At 42.9% G+C, this 18114-nt stretch overlaps 2 protein-coding genes and 1 long non-coding RNA gene across 9 annotated transcripts in view; 1 reads left to right on the top strand and 2 right to left on the bottom strand.

The window, feature by feature from the left end:
* The window catches only part of ZNF106 (zinc finger protein 106), a 64037-nt gene extending 54083 nt beyond the window's left edge, over positions 1-9954 (top strand). For all 3 annotated transcript variants that reach the window (XM_045771487.2, XM_045771481.2, XM_045771494.2), the window contains 6 exons: positions 8-70; positions 990-1109; positions 1634-1705; positions 2521-2592; positions 5500-5646; positions 6090-9954. In XM_045771487.2, coding sequence (XP_045627443.1) covers positions 8-70; positions 990-1109; positions 1634-1705; positions 2521-2592; positions 5500-5646; positions 6090-6146 — 531 coding nt within the window. In that variant the 3' untranslated portion in view covers positions 6147-9954. The remainder of the gene's footprint in view (positions 1-7; positions 71-989; positions 1110-1633; positions 1706-2520; positions 2593-5499; positions 5647-6089) is intronic.
* On the bottom strand, positions 18-5532 carry LOC148107056 (uncharacterized). Its single transcript, XR_015723148.1, has 3 exons — positions 5416-5532; positions 4144-4310; positions 18-140 (listed from the first exon to the last, which is right to left on the bottom strand). It is a non-coding gene; the product is annotated as an uncharacterized LOC148107056 (long non-coding RNA).
* Positions 9955-14829: 4875 nt separating the features above from the next.
* The window catches only part of CAPN3 (calpain 3), a 50193-nt gene continuing 46908 nt past the window's right edge, over positions 14830-18114 (bottom strand). For all 5 annotated transcript variants that reach the window (XM_087859116.1, XM_045771433.2, XM_045771417.2 and 2 more), the window contains 8 exons: positions 17755-17832; positions 17327-17384; positions 17167-17231; positions 16637-16705; positions 16469-16547; positions 16172-16288; positions 15857-15915; positions 14830-15470 (listed from right to left, as the gene is read on the bottom strand). In XM_087859116.1, coding sequence (XP_087715242.1) covers positions 15444-15470; positions 15857-15915; positions 16172-16288; positions 16469-16547; positions 16637-16705; positions 17167-17231; positions 17327-17384; positions 17755-17832 — 552 coding nt within the window. In that variant the 3' untranslated portion in view covers positions 14830-15443. The remainder of the gene's footprint in view (positions 15471-15856; positions 15916-16171; positions 16289-16468; positions 16548-16636; positions 16706-17166; positions 17232-17326; positions 17385-17754; positions 17833-18114) is intronic.

Below are 18114 nucleotides of genomic sequence, written 5' to 3'. Positions count from 1 at the left end.
CTTTAAGGTGGTGAATGACCTTGTGTTCAGCGGCTCCAGCGATCAGTCAGTCCACGCCCATAACATTCATGTAAGTTGTGTTGATGTAAAGAAATCTTGAATGGAATGATGGTTAAAGCTTGAAGGATTCCTCAGACTTCCTGCAATTTAAATGAAACCCTTTTCCAGTGAAAAGCTTAATAATAATCTGTACCCCGTATAAGCTCTTGGAAGGTAGTGAGCACTGTGGAAATTCTGACCTTATCGAAATTTTTAATGGGGGACAGATTCAAAGCTTATGTAAGTTTTAGTTTGTTTCATTTAAACTTGAGATAAATCGAGCATCTGAGGCACTAAGAAAGCGGATATGTTATGTAGTTTAAACTAGAACAAGTGAAAGCTGCCGAGAGACTCTGCTCAGGTCATAGAGGCAGCTCTGTGAAGTTCAGTGCCTGGGCTAGAAACCCGCGGATAATGCAGCCTCAGGGACTTGTCCGGAGGCAATGAAGTGATAAAAGTGGAAATACTTCAGGGGCGCCTGGGTGGCACAGCGGTTAAGCGTCTGCCTTCGGCTCAGAGCGTGATCCCGGCGTTCTGGGATCGAGCCCCACATCAGGCTCCTCCGCTATGAGCCTGCTTCTTCCTCTCCCACTCCCCCTGCTTGTGTTCCCTCTCTCGCTGGCTGTCTCTATCTCTGTCAAATAAATAAATAAATATCTTAAAAAAAAAGGTGGAAATACTTCAAAACCTGTAAAATACGTACAGATAGAGTTGTGGACCTTCTCTTTCTATGACACCAGCTTCTATCCATCAGGATACATTTCATATATATTGTATACCTGTATTGTAATAAATGCTTGTCTGAGTACTTCAGCTGTTAAAATTAGTTCAGCTACATTATGTACAAGTAGCTTCAGAATTACCACTTTTGGAATAATACAGTCATAAATCTCAAAAGTCAGAAGGAATTTTGAAAGTCAGTCTAGTGACTTGTCTCTTCTTGAACGCAGACTGGTGAGCTTGTGCGGATCTATAAAGGTCACAACCATGCAGTGACTGTGGTGAATATCCTAGGAAAAGTGATGGTGACCGCTTGCCTGGACAAATTTGTTCGTGTTTATGAATTACAGGTAGAATTTAGATCCACTGTTTTGCTTGAACGATTTGGGAAAAGGTCTGTTTGGGTTTGGTGTTGATTTTTTTTTTTTAATGTGGTAAGGTGGGGGTGGGGCCCAGGAATCTGCATTTTCCACGAGCCCTCTAGACAGTTCTGAAGCAGATGGTCTGTGGACAACACTTTCAGAAACATGGCTCTGAGCTACATGGTGAGGCTCGCAGAGGTCAATACCAGGTGGTTTCCGGACTGCCACTGTAGTATCTAAAGCCTGTCTAGTTCTCCTTATGTGCAGGTTCAGGTTTGAGACTTTGACACTACACAGAAATTAGTTTTCTCGTTTCCAATTGTCAGCTCCTCCCTTGAGGACTTATTAGCAAGATTGTCATTAGATTATGTTTCTGTGAAAATGCTACTGGTGCTTCAGCATAGGGCCTCAGGTACGGTTTTAAACCTGCCGGAGGCCTCCAGGGATTATGCTTATTAAACACAGGGTATAAATAACCTTAATTCTCTTTCTGTTCTTTTCCTCCACCTAAGTCTCATGATCGATTGCAAGTTTATGGAGGACACAAAGACATGATTATGTGCATGACCGTCCATAAAAGTATGGTGAGTGTTGTTAGCCATGTCACATGCTGCGTTTGAATATGTTTACTGAAAACTACAAACTGATAATAATGTTCCTGTTTATCACTTCCAAAGATGACATCTGTTTCTGATATGCCTCATTATTAAATGCTTTTCTGTCTTTTGGCATAGTATCACTGAGAAGTAACCCAGTGACAGGGTTGAATATTCTCTTTGCTATTAATAGCTAAAATAATTACAATAAAAATCTGATACCACCGTTAAACAGAAAATAAGTTTAAGATGTTTCCCCTAAAAATTGAGTGGTGCTTTTTCCAGAGACATTACAATCCAAACAGAACATTGGAATAGAGTCAGGAGGTTTGGCCAGTATGGCATAGCGAAAGCAGACCTAAAAGTAGACGGTAATTCACTCAACCCTGCTAAGCCTCGATTTATTTTACTTGTAAGTTATGTGGTTGCACCAGAATGGTTGTTTTCTAGATTCTCGGCAGTAGAACCCCTTGTCGCGATGAAATGCAGATGGCCACTACGTAAGGCACAGTGTAGCATACAGTGTTCAGGTGCCAGGGGCACAGGGCACAGTGTAGGCGGGTGCCTGGGAGCCCTGCGCTGCTGCTCTCATCCAGGGTCTCACGAGTGGCTCTCTAAGGAGCGTAGCTTCAAAGTATCCGCACTAGAAGATACTTACCCTTGGTAGGACTCTGGGGTGGCTTTGGGTTAGGTCTTTGTTTGCTTACAGACGGCACAAAGAACTTTTGACACATATTTTGAGGATGTTTAGTAGTTGTTTTTTTGTGTGTTGTTTGATCTGATATAGAAACCTCTTTTTCCAGATTTATACTGGCTGTTACGATGGCAGTATTCAAGCTGTGAGGCTGAATCTGATGCAGAATTACCGTTGTTGGGTAAGGAGTGAAACTGTTCTTATAGCCAGACTCGGGAGTTGTTTAACCCTAGGCTAATTTATAGATCTTCATTAGCATCAGTCAAGCATTTTTATATTTGAGCATCTACTTTATGCCTCCCACTAGAGGACAAGGAAGCTTATTTTATTTTTTTAAAGATGTATTTACTTACTTACTTGCTTACTTACTGTAGGGGCAGAAGAGAGTGACTGAAAGAGCGTGAGTGGGGGGGCAGAGGGAGACGGAGAGAGAATCTTTTTTTTTTTTTTTTTTTTTTTTTTAAGATTTTATTTATTTGACAGAGAGAGGCACAGTGAGAGAGGGAACACAGGGAGAGTGGGAGAAGGAGAAGCAGGCTTCCCATTGAGCAGGGAGCCTGATGCGGGGCTCTATCCCAGGACCCTGGGATCATGACCTGAGCCAAAGGCAGACGTTTAACAACTGAGCCACCCAGGCTCCCCAGGGAGAGAGAATCTTAAGCAGACTCCACACAGAGCCCTGCTTGGGGGCTTGATTTCACAACTCCGAGATCACAGCCTCAGCCAAAACCAAGAGTCGGATGTTTAACCAACTGTGCCACCAAGATGCCCCAAGGAAGCTTATTTTTAAAAGCTATACATGAAATGCTTCCATACTTCTTCCAAGAACAATCTGTTTTAGGATTAGATAGGGGGTATGTCTACATATCATCCACGCAGAAGTCATCTCTGTGGTGGTTTTTGTTTGTTTTATTATAAATCAGTACTTGCTAACAAAAATATCAGTAGTACAGAAGTACAGCTGACCCTTGAACAGTGCAGGAACTAGGGGTACCAAACCCTGTGCAGTTGAAAATCCGCTCATAACTTTTGACTCCCCAAAAGCTTACCTACTAATAGTCTCCTGTTGATCAGAAGCCTTACTGACAACATAAACAGTCAATCAGCACGTATTTTGGATGTTATATGTGTTATATACTGTTGCCTCACAACATGGTAAGCTAGAGAAGAGAAAATGTTACTAAGATCTAAGAAGCAGGGCCTGGCTGGTTCAGTTGGTAGAACATGCGACTTGATGTCAGGGCGATGAGTTTGAGTCCCATGTTGGGCGTGGAGATGACTTAAATAAGTAAATAAAATAAAACCATAAGGAAACGAACATACATTTGCAGTACCGTACTATATTTATTTTAAAAAGTTCGCGTATAAGTGGACCTGTGCATTTTGAAACCGTGTTTTTCAAGGGTCAACTTTATAGGAAATAAAACGTGGAAGTGCTTATTTCTGTGACCTGCCCACTCTCTTATGCTCATTCCTCAGGGATTTCACGTATTCATAGTTTTCTTTGTGTCCTCATTGGATTTTGAGGAATAGGCAAATAAAAATGTGTGTTCTTGAAGGTTTTAAACGTCTGTTGCTTGGACTAAATTGCATGGTTTTTATTTTGGGGTGGGAGCTCCACACTTCTACACTGCTCCTTATAGGCCTTAAGTTGTTTCATCAGTTCTAATATTAGTGGTGATCAAAGAAAAGTTTGTGGCGCTGAAATTCCACCACCCCCCCGCCTCCATACCTTAACATGTTGTTTTGCAGAAGAGATGGAATGAAATGAAAGCACTCTCCATTTTTAGATTTGATTTAGACTTGTCCATGGACTGGTTACTTTGCAGCTTTTTACACATTACTGTGTTTGCTTTTTGGTCTTCTCAGTGAAGGACAGAAAATATAGTACAATGGGATCTAGAATACGAATAGGGAGTTTATCTAGAGAAATGGAGAAAATACCATCTGGTTTTAAAGCTGGAGGGGATGGGCTAGTGCTACAGGAAAAAGCATTATTTTATGGAAATAAACCTGTTAGAATTTTAAGATTTAAGACAAGCAAGCCTGGAGAGGAAAAAAAACCAAGAAAGAGTCTATGCTTTCTAACGAGTGAAATTGAGAATTGAGCCACATTTTTAGTAAAGGAGGAATTTTTAAAAAGGTGGGGGGGCGTCTGGGTGGCTCCTTTGGTTAAGCATCCAACTCTTGGTTTTAGCTCAGGTCATGATCTCAAGGTCATGAGATTGAGCCCCGAGTTAGGCAGCAAGCTCAATGGGGAGTCTGCTTGAGATTCTCTCCCTCTGCCTCTTTCCCTCTCCCCACTTGTATGCTAAATAAATAAAATAAAATCTTAAAAAAAAAAAAAGATTGCGATTCAAGTGGTAAAGATTCTCAGTAAAGTCAGGCTTCCAGGCAGTGTAGGTTTCTTTGTCAGACATTTTTATTTTCAAGTTTATGAGTCAGCAGTTCTCAGAATTGTGAAATACTGCCCCTTCAGTGTTATAGAGAGCTCTTAGCCTTTTTTTTAAAAAAAGATTTTATTTATTTATTTAGAGAGCAAGTGGGGGGAGAGGCAGAGGGAGAGAGAGAAAATCCCAAGCAGACTCCCTGCTGAGCATGGAGCCAGACTCCGGGCTCAGTCTCACTACCCTGAAATCATGACCTGAGCCGAAATCAAGAGTCAGATGCTTAACCAGCTGAGCCACCTAGCACCCCACCTTTCATTTAAATAAATGGACTAAGGAACTCATTTTATGATGGCAAGATAAAAAATAAATGTGGCTTAAACTGAATTTTATAGTAACTTGTCTGTCAATATTCGCTAATCTTTTATTAGCAAATTCTCTAACAATGTGTTTATCTGGGTGCTTTGCCTTCTCAATAGAGCAAAGTGTCAAGACGTTCCAGTCTCTTCAGGGCTCCTCAAAATATTGGTAATTAATGTGGATGCCTGTGGCTTTGTTATATTTTCTAGCCAAGAATAAAGAATAAGGGGCTTACTTTTTGCTTCCGCAGTACTTACAAGGTACAAGCGAGGACTGCTCTAATGGCGATTGCGTGTTTCCTCTACTCGTTCCCCTTCCCCTTTCGTTGTTTTTCTCCCCAGTGGCACGGTTGCTCGCTGATATTTGGCGTTGTAGATCATTTGAAACAACACTTGCTCACAGACCATACGAATCCAAACTTTCAAACTCTGAAATGTCGCTGGAAGAACTGTGACGCTTTCTTCACTGCTAGGAAAGGATCCAAACAGGTACATGAGTGGGACCTGAGGCCAACCTGGGGTCATTCAACTGCTCAGAGCAGGCAGACTTTTGCCTTATGGGAATGTTCAGAATTGTAATAAATAAGGGAGAGTCTAGGGATTTTCCTTTTTATTGTTATTCAGAGGTTTGGGGAATAGCTTAATGAGGTTTCAAATGATGAACTGGGTAGTTTTTGAGAAAAAGCCTAAAGAGAATGTTTTCAAATGTTTCAAATCCAGTAACTGGACCTAGAGGATTATTACAGTGCTCTTGTGTAAGATAAGAACTCATCTTTAAGTGCATAGCTTGATATAAATGAGCAAAGTGCTGGGTCCTATCCGGCTTCCATGTATGGATCTTAGAAGGTACCCATGACGCTCTCCTTGGCTTGGACTTTCTCTTGTCTTACTACCAACTTTTCCCTCACGGGCCCTTTTCCCTTTATTCCTAGGACGCTGCGGGACACATTGAACGACATGCTGAGGATGACAGCAAAATTGATTCATGAAGTTTTTTTGCCTCCCATGTTGGGAAGTTATCATTTGAACTAATTTTACATCGGCCCCTCACGGAGGCCACAGTCTTCCCTTCCCCAGAGAAGCAGGGAAGGAGAAAGTGGTTACTCACCAGGCTTACCACTAGCATAAGTCTGGGCAGCTCTACGGGATGATAGTTACACTTTAAGTTCTTACTGGAGGTTTGTCAGATTTAAACAGATTTTAAGGAACCATACTTCTCTGGGACAGCATGGAACGCAGTAATCTGTGCTACTGGTATTCCCCAGATGTTGATTAAAGATGCAGATCTTAATTGGCTACCCAGTCTGACCCCAATCATATGTATTTTTTTTATTGCTTTCAGTTTGCGACTTTTAGTTTTTGTTCTTATGATGGTTTAAACCCGTAGTCCGGCTTTTAAGTACAAGTTTGTGCAAATGCTAGATTTTTAGGATCACTTTTAATTTCTTTAGTTCTAATAACTGGTATTTAAATTAGAAACAACTAGTTTCCTTTCTTAACAATTATGTGCAGTGTGTTTCACTATTCTCTTGCTTTGTTGATGGACAGAGCTGGCTTTAAATGCCAAAGGGACACACAGTAGATTTTCAGCAGCTAGAGTGACTGCTCTGCTGGTTATATATTAGGAACTCAGCAAATCACATAATGACAAGTCCTCACAGACAGCGCTCCCTATCAAATGTCTGTGCAAGTTTTGTTAGGAATGCTTAGTTCAAGACAGTGCGCAAAGCTAACATCTACCTTGCAATGTTGCTGTTAGGCCCGGGCGCTCGCGGCTGCAGGGATCGTCAGGCTGTTCGAACTGGAGTATAGCCTTTATCTCCCTTTCCAGTTTCTGACTCTCCAGGCCCCCTGCAGGTGTGAAACCTCTCAGTTTGCTCCATTGCCAAACCCTCTCTCCCCCACTGTCTGGCTGTGCCTAGACTGGTGGCAGCCGTCACATACTTCCTCTAGGCTCCCAGGGTGCTCCCCCCCACCTGCAGCACCCAAGATGGGGGAGTTAGGATAAAGCATCTGCATACAGTCTTCAGGGGGCTCAAGCAGGCTTTTTAGAGACTGATTTCTGAAACTGGAGTCTTGTCTTCACCTCCCCTCTGCCTGGCAAAGAAGAGTAGAGTATGAGGAAGGTAAGGACTCCACTTTTCCACTGGGAGCAGCCAAATTAACAAAGCCTAGTGAGACTGCTTTGTTCTTGGATTTTCTCTGGACTCTTGAGAGAAGCTATAGAAGTGTTGCTTTCCAGCCTTTTGTTTCTGGATTCTCAAAACTCTGAAAGATTCTTCAGAGAGCTATAAGAGGGGAGAAGAGTCCAGTGCCACATACGACTTGGGGGTGTGATGTGTACTCTTTTCTAGGATTACATAGCGCGCAGGTTTCTCCCCACCTCTGTTCGTGCGCACACATCTACTCACAGGTCTTCACAGGGGCTCTAAGTCTGGGGACTTCACCGGGCTTCATGGATGGCTTTCAGGAGGGTATGAAATTGGATGCAAGACTAAGTATCTGTTCTTATTTTCCAGGAAAGGCTCCAGTGGTTCTTACTGAATCCATAAACAAAGAACTAATCTAGAAGCTAATACCAAATAATGAATGGCCCCACAAACTATTTACTTCTATCCTTATGAACAGGAAAACTTTTTTTTTTGACCACACTATTGATAGTTGCATGATACTTGAGAGAGAACAGAGAAGATTCTCTTGCATAAAATGTATTTGTGCTGTTTCTTTATGACATTAAGAAGCTTTCTTACCTCTCCTCCCCTTTTCTTGTAAGGATGACCAGAGCAGTCAGGCTGTTGTGTGGGTTTAGGAAGGGTGATTTCCCAGGAAAGCATATTGGAATTTATTACTAAGCCTGGCGTTTTATTCGGGGCTGTAGTGAACTTGCATTTCCACGTTGACTGGGCAGTGTGCTGAGAAAGTTGTGCACACTGCATGGGTTGCATAGGTGCCCTTCTGTCCTGCCTGAGGACATGTCTGAAAAGATGAGAGTGGTGGAGCCTTTGTACAGCAGGAAGGGGTTATGTGAGGTGTTGGGCAATCGTGGGGAAGCTTTGAAGGTATGAACAGGCTGATAGTAACAACCAATTTGGGTTTAATTTTGGTAGATTTGTGCGCAGTCTATCTGCCTTTGTGTGTGCAGGTGTAAGTGTTCCTTGTACGTGTGTATGCGCGTGGGCACCTATACTTGTAATACTTTTCCTCATTTCATAAACATTTTTTTTGAAGCCATGGTAATAACGTCTTTGTTTGAAGAATCTGTAAAATTCTGTGAACCCCAGGTTAGTGTGTTATCCTAAATACACTATTCCTAGCCATCGATTTAGAAATAAAGGCACCATAAGCATCTTGGCTGCTTATGGTTGTGTTACTGCTTTCAAGAGTCTTGAAAGTTATGCAGATCTTAGGCTGTTTTTTGTCTTTTATAATGTCTTAACTGATTCTAGCCTTCTGTCTTCCCTTAGAGAAGAGCTGTGGCTCAGGTTTCTGTGTTGACTTGGTATTTAGTACTTAAGGAAGGAAGGAAAGTGTTACATGACCTGACAAAACCCAACTTGTTTCTTATAAGGAGTTGGAGGCCATTTCTAGAATCTTATCCTAGTTGCCTGTGCCTGCTTCTAATGGCCAGAAGCCAAGAAAACCGTAGTAACCCGTCCTTTTGTGTGCATATGCTAGTGTTTTAATGGTAGTTTACGACAAACTATCAGTCACTTCAAGTTTTATCCTAAAGTTTTTAATCAGGTTCAAAGTGTGTTTTGACACACTCCTCTACTGAGTTATAAAGCAGTTAAACACATAATAGCAAAGAATTATCTCCACCTGATGTTACTTGAATTTGAGGGAACGCCATTGCTACCACACTCCTGCTTTTGTAGGGGAAAATGTTTTTCCGCCTCAGAAGTTAGCAGTTGAGTGTTTAGCTCCTGACCTATCTATAATTTATAGGCAGTATCATTGTTTAAGTGATTATTTGCCTAACAGAGGGGCTTTTTGGTTTTGGTTTTGGGGTAGATTATACAGTAGACAAATTTAGTGACTAGGTATGTGGATGATGTGGTGGGAGTGGGTGTACAACACTTAGTGGAATGGTATGATATATTTTATGGAAGAGAATTCATTGGAGGGGAGATCACAGTCTATTGTGAAGTGGGTTTTAAACAGCACATACCCTCTGGTTTGCACAAATAACTGTAGTTTGTATACGCTGACTTACAAATTTTGTTTCTGCTACCAAAAGGAGAGCTCCTAGAACTGTTATGAAGGCCATGACTGCCACATGGGTAAAACTGTGATTTCATCCCTGCCCCAAATCATCACGGTCTTCAGGATTTCAGAGTGACTGTCTAATGGATACGATAGAAGCTACGGTGGAGGTGATTTGGACTGTCCAAACATAATGCTTATTAGATAATAACCTCTAATCTCACCTCCAGCCCCCAAGTATATGGCCCTGCTGGGTCACATGGCAACAAAAATTTCCTAGATTTGCTTTAAATTCAAGGTAGTAGCCCAGTTGAATTGGTGTGGGAGGAAGTCAAGGAGGAAAGGCTGTTGAAGAGCTTTCTCCTACTTAAGAGAAATATATGCCCTAGAGCTGCTCCAGTACCCTTGGTATCTGAATTTTTTATATATTGAATATGGATTAGAAGAATGAAATCAGATGACATTTGACTGCAAAAATGTTTATAAGCAAATAGCTTAGCCTTCTTACATTTTGGTATAAAGCTGTGAACTTCATAACTTTGTAAAGCAAGATATAAAGCAAATACAAGAGGAAAATAAAGTACTTTTACTAATTGTTTACTTTTGCTAACTTATCTGCATATTAATAGCCACCTCCCCCCCTTTTTTTCCATGTCGGTATAGACAGCAAGAAGGAAATTGGGTGGAAAACACAAGATGGTTATAGATATACCACAGACTATGCTCCAGATAAGTAGCAAACAGCTACATTTAAGGATTTGTCCAAGGTCATAAAACAGGTCAGTTAGTGGAGGAGCTAGGATTAAAACTACATCTTTGGGGTTCAAGATGGCTGTGTAGGAAGACCTTGAATTCACCTCCTTCCACAGATAACAAATTTACAGCTATATAAGGAATAATTTTTCCCTGCAAAGGACCTGAGAACTATATTAACAGCACCTCCCCAACAAAAGATAAAAGAGATACATTGAGACAGGTAGGAGAGGCAGAGACTCAATCTCCCTCTGGATCCTACCTGAGGTACAATGACCCACTATCAGTAAGGGAGCCCCAAAATACAGAGCTTTTCCTTGAAGAGTGAAGGGACTGTGCCGCACTTCAGGCATCCAGACCCTTGTGTCTGACATCAGAAAGACAAGCTCCCAAAACACCTGGTTTTGAAAGTCAACAAGGATTAAGTCCAGGGAAACCATAGAACTGTAGAGAACAACGAACCTGCTCATAAAGGGCTCACATGCCCATCCACTCATCCTGAACTCCACTGCAGAAATAATTTGAAGAGTGCCTAGACTATAACTGAGGAGGAGACCCATTTGCTAATCCTAATGTGGCTGCAGGCAAGAACCTGCAGTGACTTTCTCTGGGGACAGAAGCACTGGCAGGTGCCTTTTTTGCAATCTCATTCTAACTAGCTGGTAACAGCTGGTGGGCACCATGTTTGGTGTCCTCCCTCTAGGCCGTTAGCACTGGTGAGCATGCTCCTTGTCCCACTGAGCCTATGCAAGCAGCCACACCACAGCTGGGCCAGGTGAGTACATTGCATCTGGGCTGGGCATGTTCCATGTCCACCCTCCCTGTGCAGCAGCCGTGCCACAACCAGATGGACTCAATAGATACGTACAGAACATTCCATTCAAGTAGCAGAATACATATTCTTCTCAAGTACACATGGAACAATCTCCAGGATAGATCATTAGCTGGGCAGCAAAACAAGTTTCAATAAATTCAATATTGAAGTCATATCAAGCATCTTCTCCAACTACAATGGTATGAAACTAGAAATCAGTTATAATAAGAAAACTGGAAAAACAACAAAAATATGGAGATTAAACAACATGCCACTGAACAATCAATAGGTAATTAAATCAAAGGAGACACACACACACACACACACACACACACAAAAACCCCTAGAGGCAAATGAGAACAGAAATAGGACATACCAAATTCTATGAGATAAAGCACAGGCCTACTTCAAGAAAAAATCTCAAATAGTCTAATAACTTGAAGAAGGAAGGAAGGAAGAAGAAGAAGAGAAGAAAAAAAAATAGAAATAGGTGCCTGGTGGCTCAGTTGGTTAAGCATCCAACTCTAGATTTTAGCTCAGGTCATGATCTCAGGATCATGAGATGTAGCCCTGTGTCAGGCTCTGTGCTGGGTGTGGATCCTGCTTAAGATTCCCTCTCTCCCTTTCCCCTCCCCTCTCCCCTGACTCATGCACATCTCTCTCTCTCTCTCTCTCTTTAAAAAAAAAAAAAAGAAACGAAGCCCAAAAGAAGTAGAAGGAAGGAAAAATATATATAAAAAAAATAGAGACTACCAAGACTGTAGAAAGATAAATGACCAAGAGCTGCTGCTTTGATAGGATAAAACTGACAAACCTTTAGCTAGACTCACCAAGAAAAAAAGAAAGAGGACTCAAAATCAGAAATGAAAGAGGAGACATGACAACTGATAACCACAGAAATACAAAGGATCATAAGAGACTACTGTCACCAACAAATTTGATGACCTGGAAAAGATGGATACATTCCTAGAAACTAACAACCTACCAATGCTGAATCAAGAGGAAATAGAAAATGTGACCAGACTGATTGCTAGTAAGGAAAGTCAATCAATAATCAAAAAACCTCCCAACAAACAAAAGTCCAGGACCAGACAGCTTCATTGGTGAATTCTCCCAAATGTCCAAAGAAGAATTAATGCCAATTCTTCTTAAATTCTTCCAAAACAACAGAAGAGGAAGGAACATTTCCAAACTCATTTTACAAAGCCATCATTACCAAATCATACCAAAACCAGACAAGGATGACACTAGAAAATTACAAGTCAATATACTTGATGTATATACATTCAAAAATACTCAACAAAATATTGGCAAATTAATACATTAAAAGCATCATACTCCATGATCAAATGGGATTTATTCCAGTGATACAAGGATGGTTCAACATCTGTAAATCAATATAATTAACCACATTAACAAAAAGAACGATAAAAACATCATCTCAATAAACGGAGAAAAGGCCTTTGACATAATTCAACATATATTTATGATAAAAACTCTCAAAAGTGGTGGGTATAGAGGGAACATAACATAATAAAGGCCATATATGACAAGCCCACAGCTAACAATGGGGAAAAGTGCAAACTTTTTCTCCAACATGAGGAATGAGACAAAGATGCCCACTCTCACCACTTATTCGACATAGGTATTAGAAGTCCTAGCCAAAGCAATTAGGCAAGAAAAAGGTATAAAAGTCATCCAGACTGGAAAGGAAGAAATAAAACTGTCACGATTTGCGGATGGACATATACAGAAAACCTAAAGGCCCCACCAAACAAACAAATAAAAAAACAACTTAGAATAAAAATAATTCAGTAAAGTTGCAGGATAAAAAATCAATATACAAAATATGTTCCATTGCTAATGACTGATAGTCCAGAAGACAGTCCCGTTTACAATTGTATCATAAAGAATAAAGTGCTTAGGAATAAATTTAACCAAGGAGGTGAAAGACCCATACACTGCAAAACATTAAATGAAAGAGAAATTAAAGAAGACACAAATGGAAAGATATTCAGTGCTCATGGATTGGAAGAATTAATATCATTAAAATGCCCATACTACCCAAAGCGATCTACAGATTTCAGTGCAATCCCTGTCAAAACCCCAATGACATATTTAACAGAAACAGAACAAACAATCCTAAAATTTTTATGGAAGCACAAGAGAGCCCCAAAACCCAAAGCAATCTTAACCAAGAAGAGCCAAGCTGGTTGCTGTTTTAAAGCTATTCTACAAAGCTATAGGAATCAAAACAGTACGGTACTGGCACAAAAACACACACAGATCTATGGAACAGAACTGAGAGCCTGGAAATGTACCCAAACATATATGGACAGTTATTTTCTGACGAAGAAACCGAGAACATACAATGAGAAAGGACACTCTTTTAAATACATGGTGTTGGGAAAACTGACCAGCCACATGCAAAAGAATGAAACTAGACCATTATCTTATACCATACACAAAAATTAACTCAAAATGGATTAAAGGCTTGAATGTGAGACCTGAAACCATACAGTTCCTAGAAGAAAACATGGTTGGTAAAGCTCCATGACATCAGTCACAGCATTGTTTTTGTGATCAGACTCCAAAGGCAACAGAAACAAAAGCACAAATAAACAAGTGGGACTTGATAAGCTAAAAGGTTTCTGCACAACAAAGGAAACCATCATCAAAATGAAAAGGTAACCTACTAAATGTGAGAACACAATTGGAAATTACACATCTGATAACGGGTTCATATCTAAAATATATGAAAAACTCACACAACAACAACAACAAAAAACAAAAAATGGAGAGAAATAGATATTTATCCAAAGAAGACATTCAGATGGCCAATAGGCACATGAAAAGACATTCAACATCATTAATTATTAGGGAAATGTAAATGAAAACCACAATGAATTATCATTTCACATCTGTCAGAATGGCTATTATAAAAAAAAATAAGTGTTGGTGAGGATGTAGAGGAAAGGGAACCCTCGGACACTTGGTGGGTTATAAGTTGGTGCAGCCACTATGGAGAACGGCATGGAGATTGCTCAAAAACTTAATAGACCATGTGATCCAGCTATTGAACTGCAGAGTATTTATTTGAAGAATACCAAAACACTAATTTGAAAAAATACATAGACCCCTACGTTCACTGCAGCATTATTTACAATAACCAAAATATGGAAACAACCCAAATGTCCCATCAGTGGATGCGTGAATAAAGAAGCTATGGTGTATATATATGGCATACTACTGAGCCATAAAAAAATAATGAAATCTTGCTATTAGGCAACCACATAGGTGGACCTTGAGGGTCTTAAGCAAAGTAAAGTAATTCAGAAGAAGAAAGACAAATACTGTGTGGTTTTGCTCATAAGTGGAATCTTAAAAAACTCAGATACAGGAAACATCACTGGTTACAAGAGGGGAAGGGGTTTGGGGGACAGGTGGGTGGTGATAGGCATGAAAGGGCATTGATGGTAGGGTGATGGATAGTAAGCAGACTTTTGGGTGATTACTTCATAGTGTATACAAGGTGTCGAATCACAGTGTTGTATACTGGACACTCAGCAAAACCAAAAACTACATCTGCATCTCTCTTCCATTACACTCAGGTAACTGGCCCCTCCAGTGACAGGGCAATAATTTATTCTTGATATTCTATACACCAACAGCTCTTCCCTTTCCTTTTCTCATTGATCTTGAAAAGTATCAGAGTGATTCCTATGTTCAAGAAATACCAATAGGCAAGATTACCATGGGGTCCAGGTTTTGTGTGTGAAGACGTGTTTTCCATTGTCTTCTGAAACTTGGGCTCTCTGCATGACAGTTAAGTGTAACATTGGAAGCTACTCAGCCCTGCTCTGGCTGATATTCTGAATGTGAGAAGACAAAACACAACTGAACCAGCCGTACACATGCCTTTATTTAGATCAACTCTTTTTCAGAATGCAGCCAAACTTATGAGTCAGACAGCCCAAAGTATCCAGCCCTCTTCCACTGAGCTAGTTTATCCCGGAGCAGGCCCATCCTGAAACAATGAGACAGAACCAAGTGCTAGTTTGGTTACTGTCCCATGGGTGGCAGAACACGAAGGCGATGGGGGACTCTAGCACGGGAAGTGCAGAGTGCCATTGGCAAATCTTCTGTGAGCAGCCTAGGGCAAGCTAAGGAGAGCATTTACTTCAGAGCCGAGGCCACTCAGATTCTGAGCAAACCTCTCAGCTGGGCTACAACTTGCTGAGGCAGACAGACACTTAGCTCCATGTGGCAAAGGGACAAAATTGTTCTTTTTCATTCCTTAACTGAAGGGTCAATGTGGGCGTGACAGATGGACAGATGCCCTGAGGCCGAGTGGGGAGTGAAGTAGAGGAGGAAGAAGACCACTGAGGCGCCTGGAGGTGTGCTGGGGGGCAGGGCAGCGCAGCTACTGTGTCCTTTGAGGTAAGTGGCTCTAGCTATATTGGATGAAATGGAAATCCTGAGTGATCTGTATGGCCTTGGATGAGGCCAGCTTGGTTCAGGCATACATGGTGAGCTGCAGCCACTGAAAGAGGAAGTCCCAAGATCAGAATGCAACCCAGCAAAGAGAGGCGAACCCTAAGGGTCTGATAGGGTAAGGGGAAAGGGACAGCCCCAGCATGCCAGACCCTGGGAAGATTTTCTAAGAAGCAGTGGTCTAGGGCCTGCTTCCCCGATCTCTACTAGAAAGATGTGTTTTCCAGCAGAAAAGCCTTTTTAGGATCTGAGTCCCCTTTGGAGCCTTCCCCCAGTACACATTCCCTATGAGCTTGCCTTTCTGTTCCTTTCCTAGCCCATCCCTCCTCCAGCATTTGGAAGTGAGAAGCACACAGTGCCTCGAGTCGGCCTCATTGACTCCTCCACCCGGAATTTTAAGGGACAGGGTGAAATAGTGCTTCTATTAGGCTTTACCTCTAGAACATTGAGTTTGATGATACCATCTCCATCCTTGTCAAATGCATTAAAAGCTCCTGTGGGGGAAGAACACACAGGCCAGAGGCCAGTTACAGGCTCGCCTCCTCTCCACTGTTGTAACTTTTCTTCAGAGGACCGTGGGCGAAGTGCTGTCCTTCAGCACAAAAATGTGCCAGGCAGAGTATCAACCATCACCCTTTCTTTACCAGCCCATTCTGAGCTTACAGCGGGCCTTTACCTTTGTTCAGCTTGGATAGAGTCAACGGGAACACGGTCAGGCCCCAGAGCGCGGAAGGGTGGCCCCCCACTTACTGAACATGCCCTCCAGCCTGACGAAGCAGCAGATGAAGCTGTCGAAGTCGATGTTCATGTGCTTGTCTGCATAGCGCATGGTAATGATGTCGTAGAGCTGGCTGTTGAGGTGGAATCCTGTGGAGGGCAGCATGGGGGAGCAGGAAGTAGTCTGAGTAGCCTGTATTGTGTTCTTTTCTCTGCCTCTCAGCCATCCTGTGTCACCCAGAAACACTCCTTCGTTTGCCCCCCACCCTCCGATCTCAGCCTCCACCAGCCCTCGTCCGGGTGCCCGCCACCCACTGTCTTCCCCAGCACCTGCGTCATTGACTGCATTTCGCATCTCGTAGCTGTTGATGGTACCAGATTGGTCTGTGTCATAGTGTTTGAAAATTCTCTGGCAATAGAAAATTTGCAGACAGGGGTCACACAGTAAACCCTTGAATTAGCCCCCTCCTTCACTCCCATGCTTCCTTCTCTTCTCACCTGCCAGGCTTTAATCTTCTTCCAGAGGTGATGGAACTCTTGCAAGTTCAGCCTCCCAGAGCCGTCTGTCTGGAGGAAGGAGGTCAGGGCTACAGGGCATGCATAGCGAGATCCCCCTGGACCGGGGGGGAGGGGGTTCTGGGCGACTACAAGGAAGGTCATCCCACAGGAAGGCTCTGCCCCAGGTAGCCTTCAACCGCCCTGTCCTGGTATTTAACCCTCCCTTCCATGCCTCTGCAATCTGAGTTCGTGTCTGCTCTAAAACCCAGGGAATGTCTCCTAAGGACCATTTTGGCTTGGGCCTGAGGTGAGGGCAGAGGTTAGGGGCTGGTTATAGCCCAATATCCTGCCCAACTGTGCCTCCTCCAACAGCCCCCTTCAGACCAGTAGCTGGGGACCTCAGGTCCTCCCTTAGGCACAGATTTGGGCCTCTCTTTCTGACTGGGCACCCCTTGTTGCCTTGGCCCCCGTGGGCTGCACAGGGGCTGATGAGAGAGAAGCGTGGTGGGCAAGGATGGCGGGAAGGATACATCCATGAGAGCAATCATGCTACGGCAGGACTCCAGCGTGAACCCTTGTGTCTTCAGGTCCTTATCTGGGAGGTAGGGAGAAGAGTGAGGAGCTTCTTTCAGATAACTGGACACCCACTCCTGCCTGCCCGTCCTCCACATACAGTTTGGGGCCACTCACGTTTGTTCACAACCGTGTTAAGGATATTCTTGAGCTCATCTGCACAGACCTCCATATCCTGAGGAGGAAGGGAGTAGAGAGTAACAGTTCTAGAGGTCAGCTCTGACGGAGCAGAGGGTTTGCAAAACAAGTCCCAGCTGTCCATGTTTGTAAGATCTGTCATTGCTCTGCTGTCATGGGAAGCCAGGGCTTTTCCACGGAAGACACGGCACCCTCCACGTCCAGACTGCAGTGGGCAGCTCAGGGCAAAAAGGCCTCTAAGCCACCCAAGTGGATGATGGTCTCGGACCTGACTGGTGGATTTCTGTGCTACACATACATAGCCCCTGCTTCTACCAAAAGCCGAATGACCACTACTAAACAATAATGAAGTAACCAGTCATTTGAGCAGTTAATCCAGGAGAGGAGTCAGGGTTGGCGGTACTCACATCGCCTGCTATCTGCCTAAAAATGTTCCGGAATTGCATCTGCTCCTCGCTCTCTTGGTCAGTGTTGCCAGGCAGCGGCTGTGGAAGCACGAAGGAAAACGGGTTCACAGTGATCAAGGAGATGGGCAGACCCATAGGAAAGTTCCTTCAGGGCCGAAGGAGCCCGAGTGCCTAAAAAGCCCTAGGCGGCAGCAGGAGCTGGGTACAGGACAAAGGCTTTTCTTTCTTAGTTGAGCCTAGTGAGCTGGAGTGAGACTCCTCTAGACCCCAGTTACCCTTCATTCCAGACATCTTAGCCAGAGGAGTTACATCAGCCATGCAGACATGTGGACAGCCCCCTTGGCCTTCTCTCCCCACCCC

This window comes from Ursus americanus, chromosome 36 (assembly GCF_024610735.1).
Source record: "Ursus americanus isolate L20-20 chromosome 36, mUrsAme1.1.p, whole genome shotgun sequence".
Lineage (NCBI taxonomy): Eukaryota > Metazoa > Chordata > Mammalia > Carnivora > Ursidae > Ursus > Ursus americanus.
Note: the sequence above shows the minus strand (reverse complement) of the source record. Positions and strands in the feature narration are given on the sequence as shown.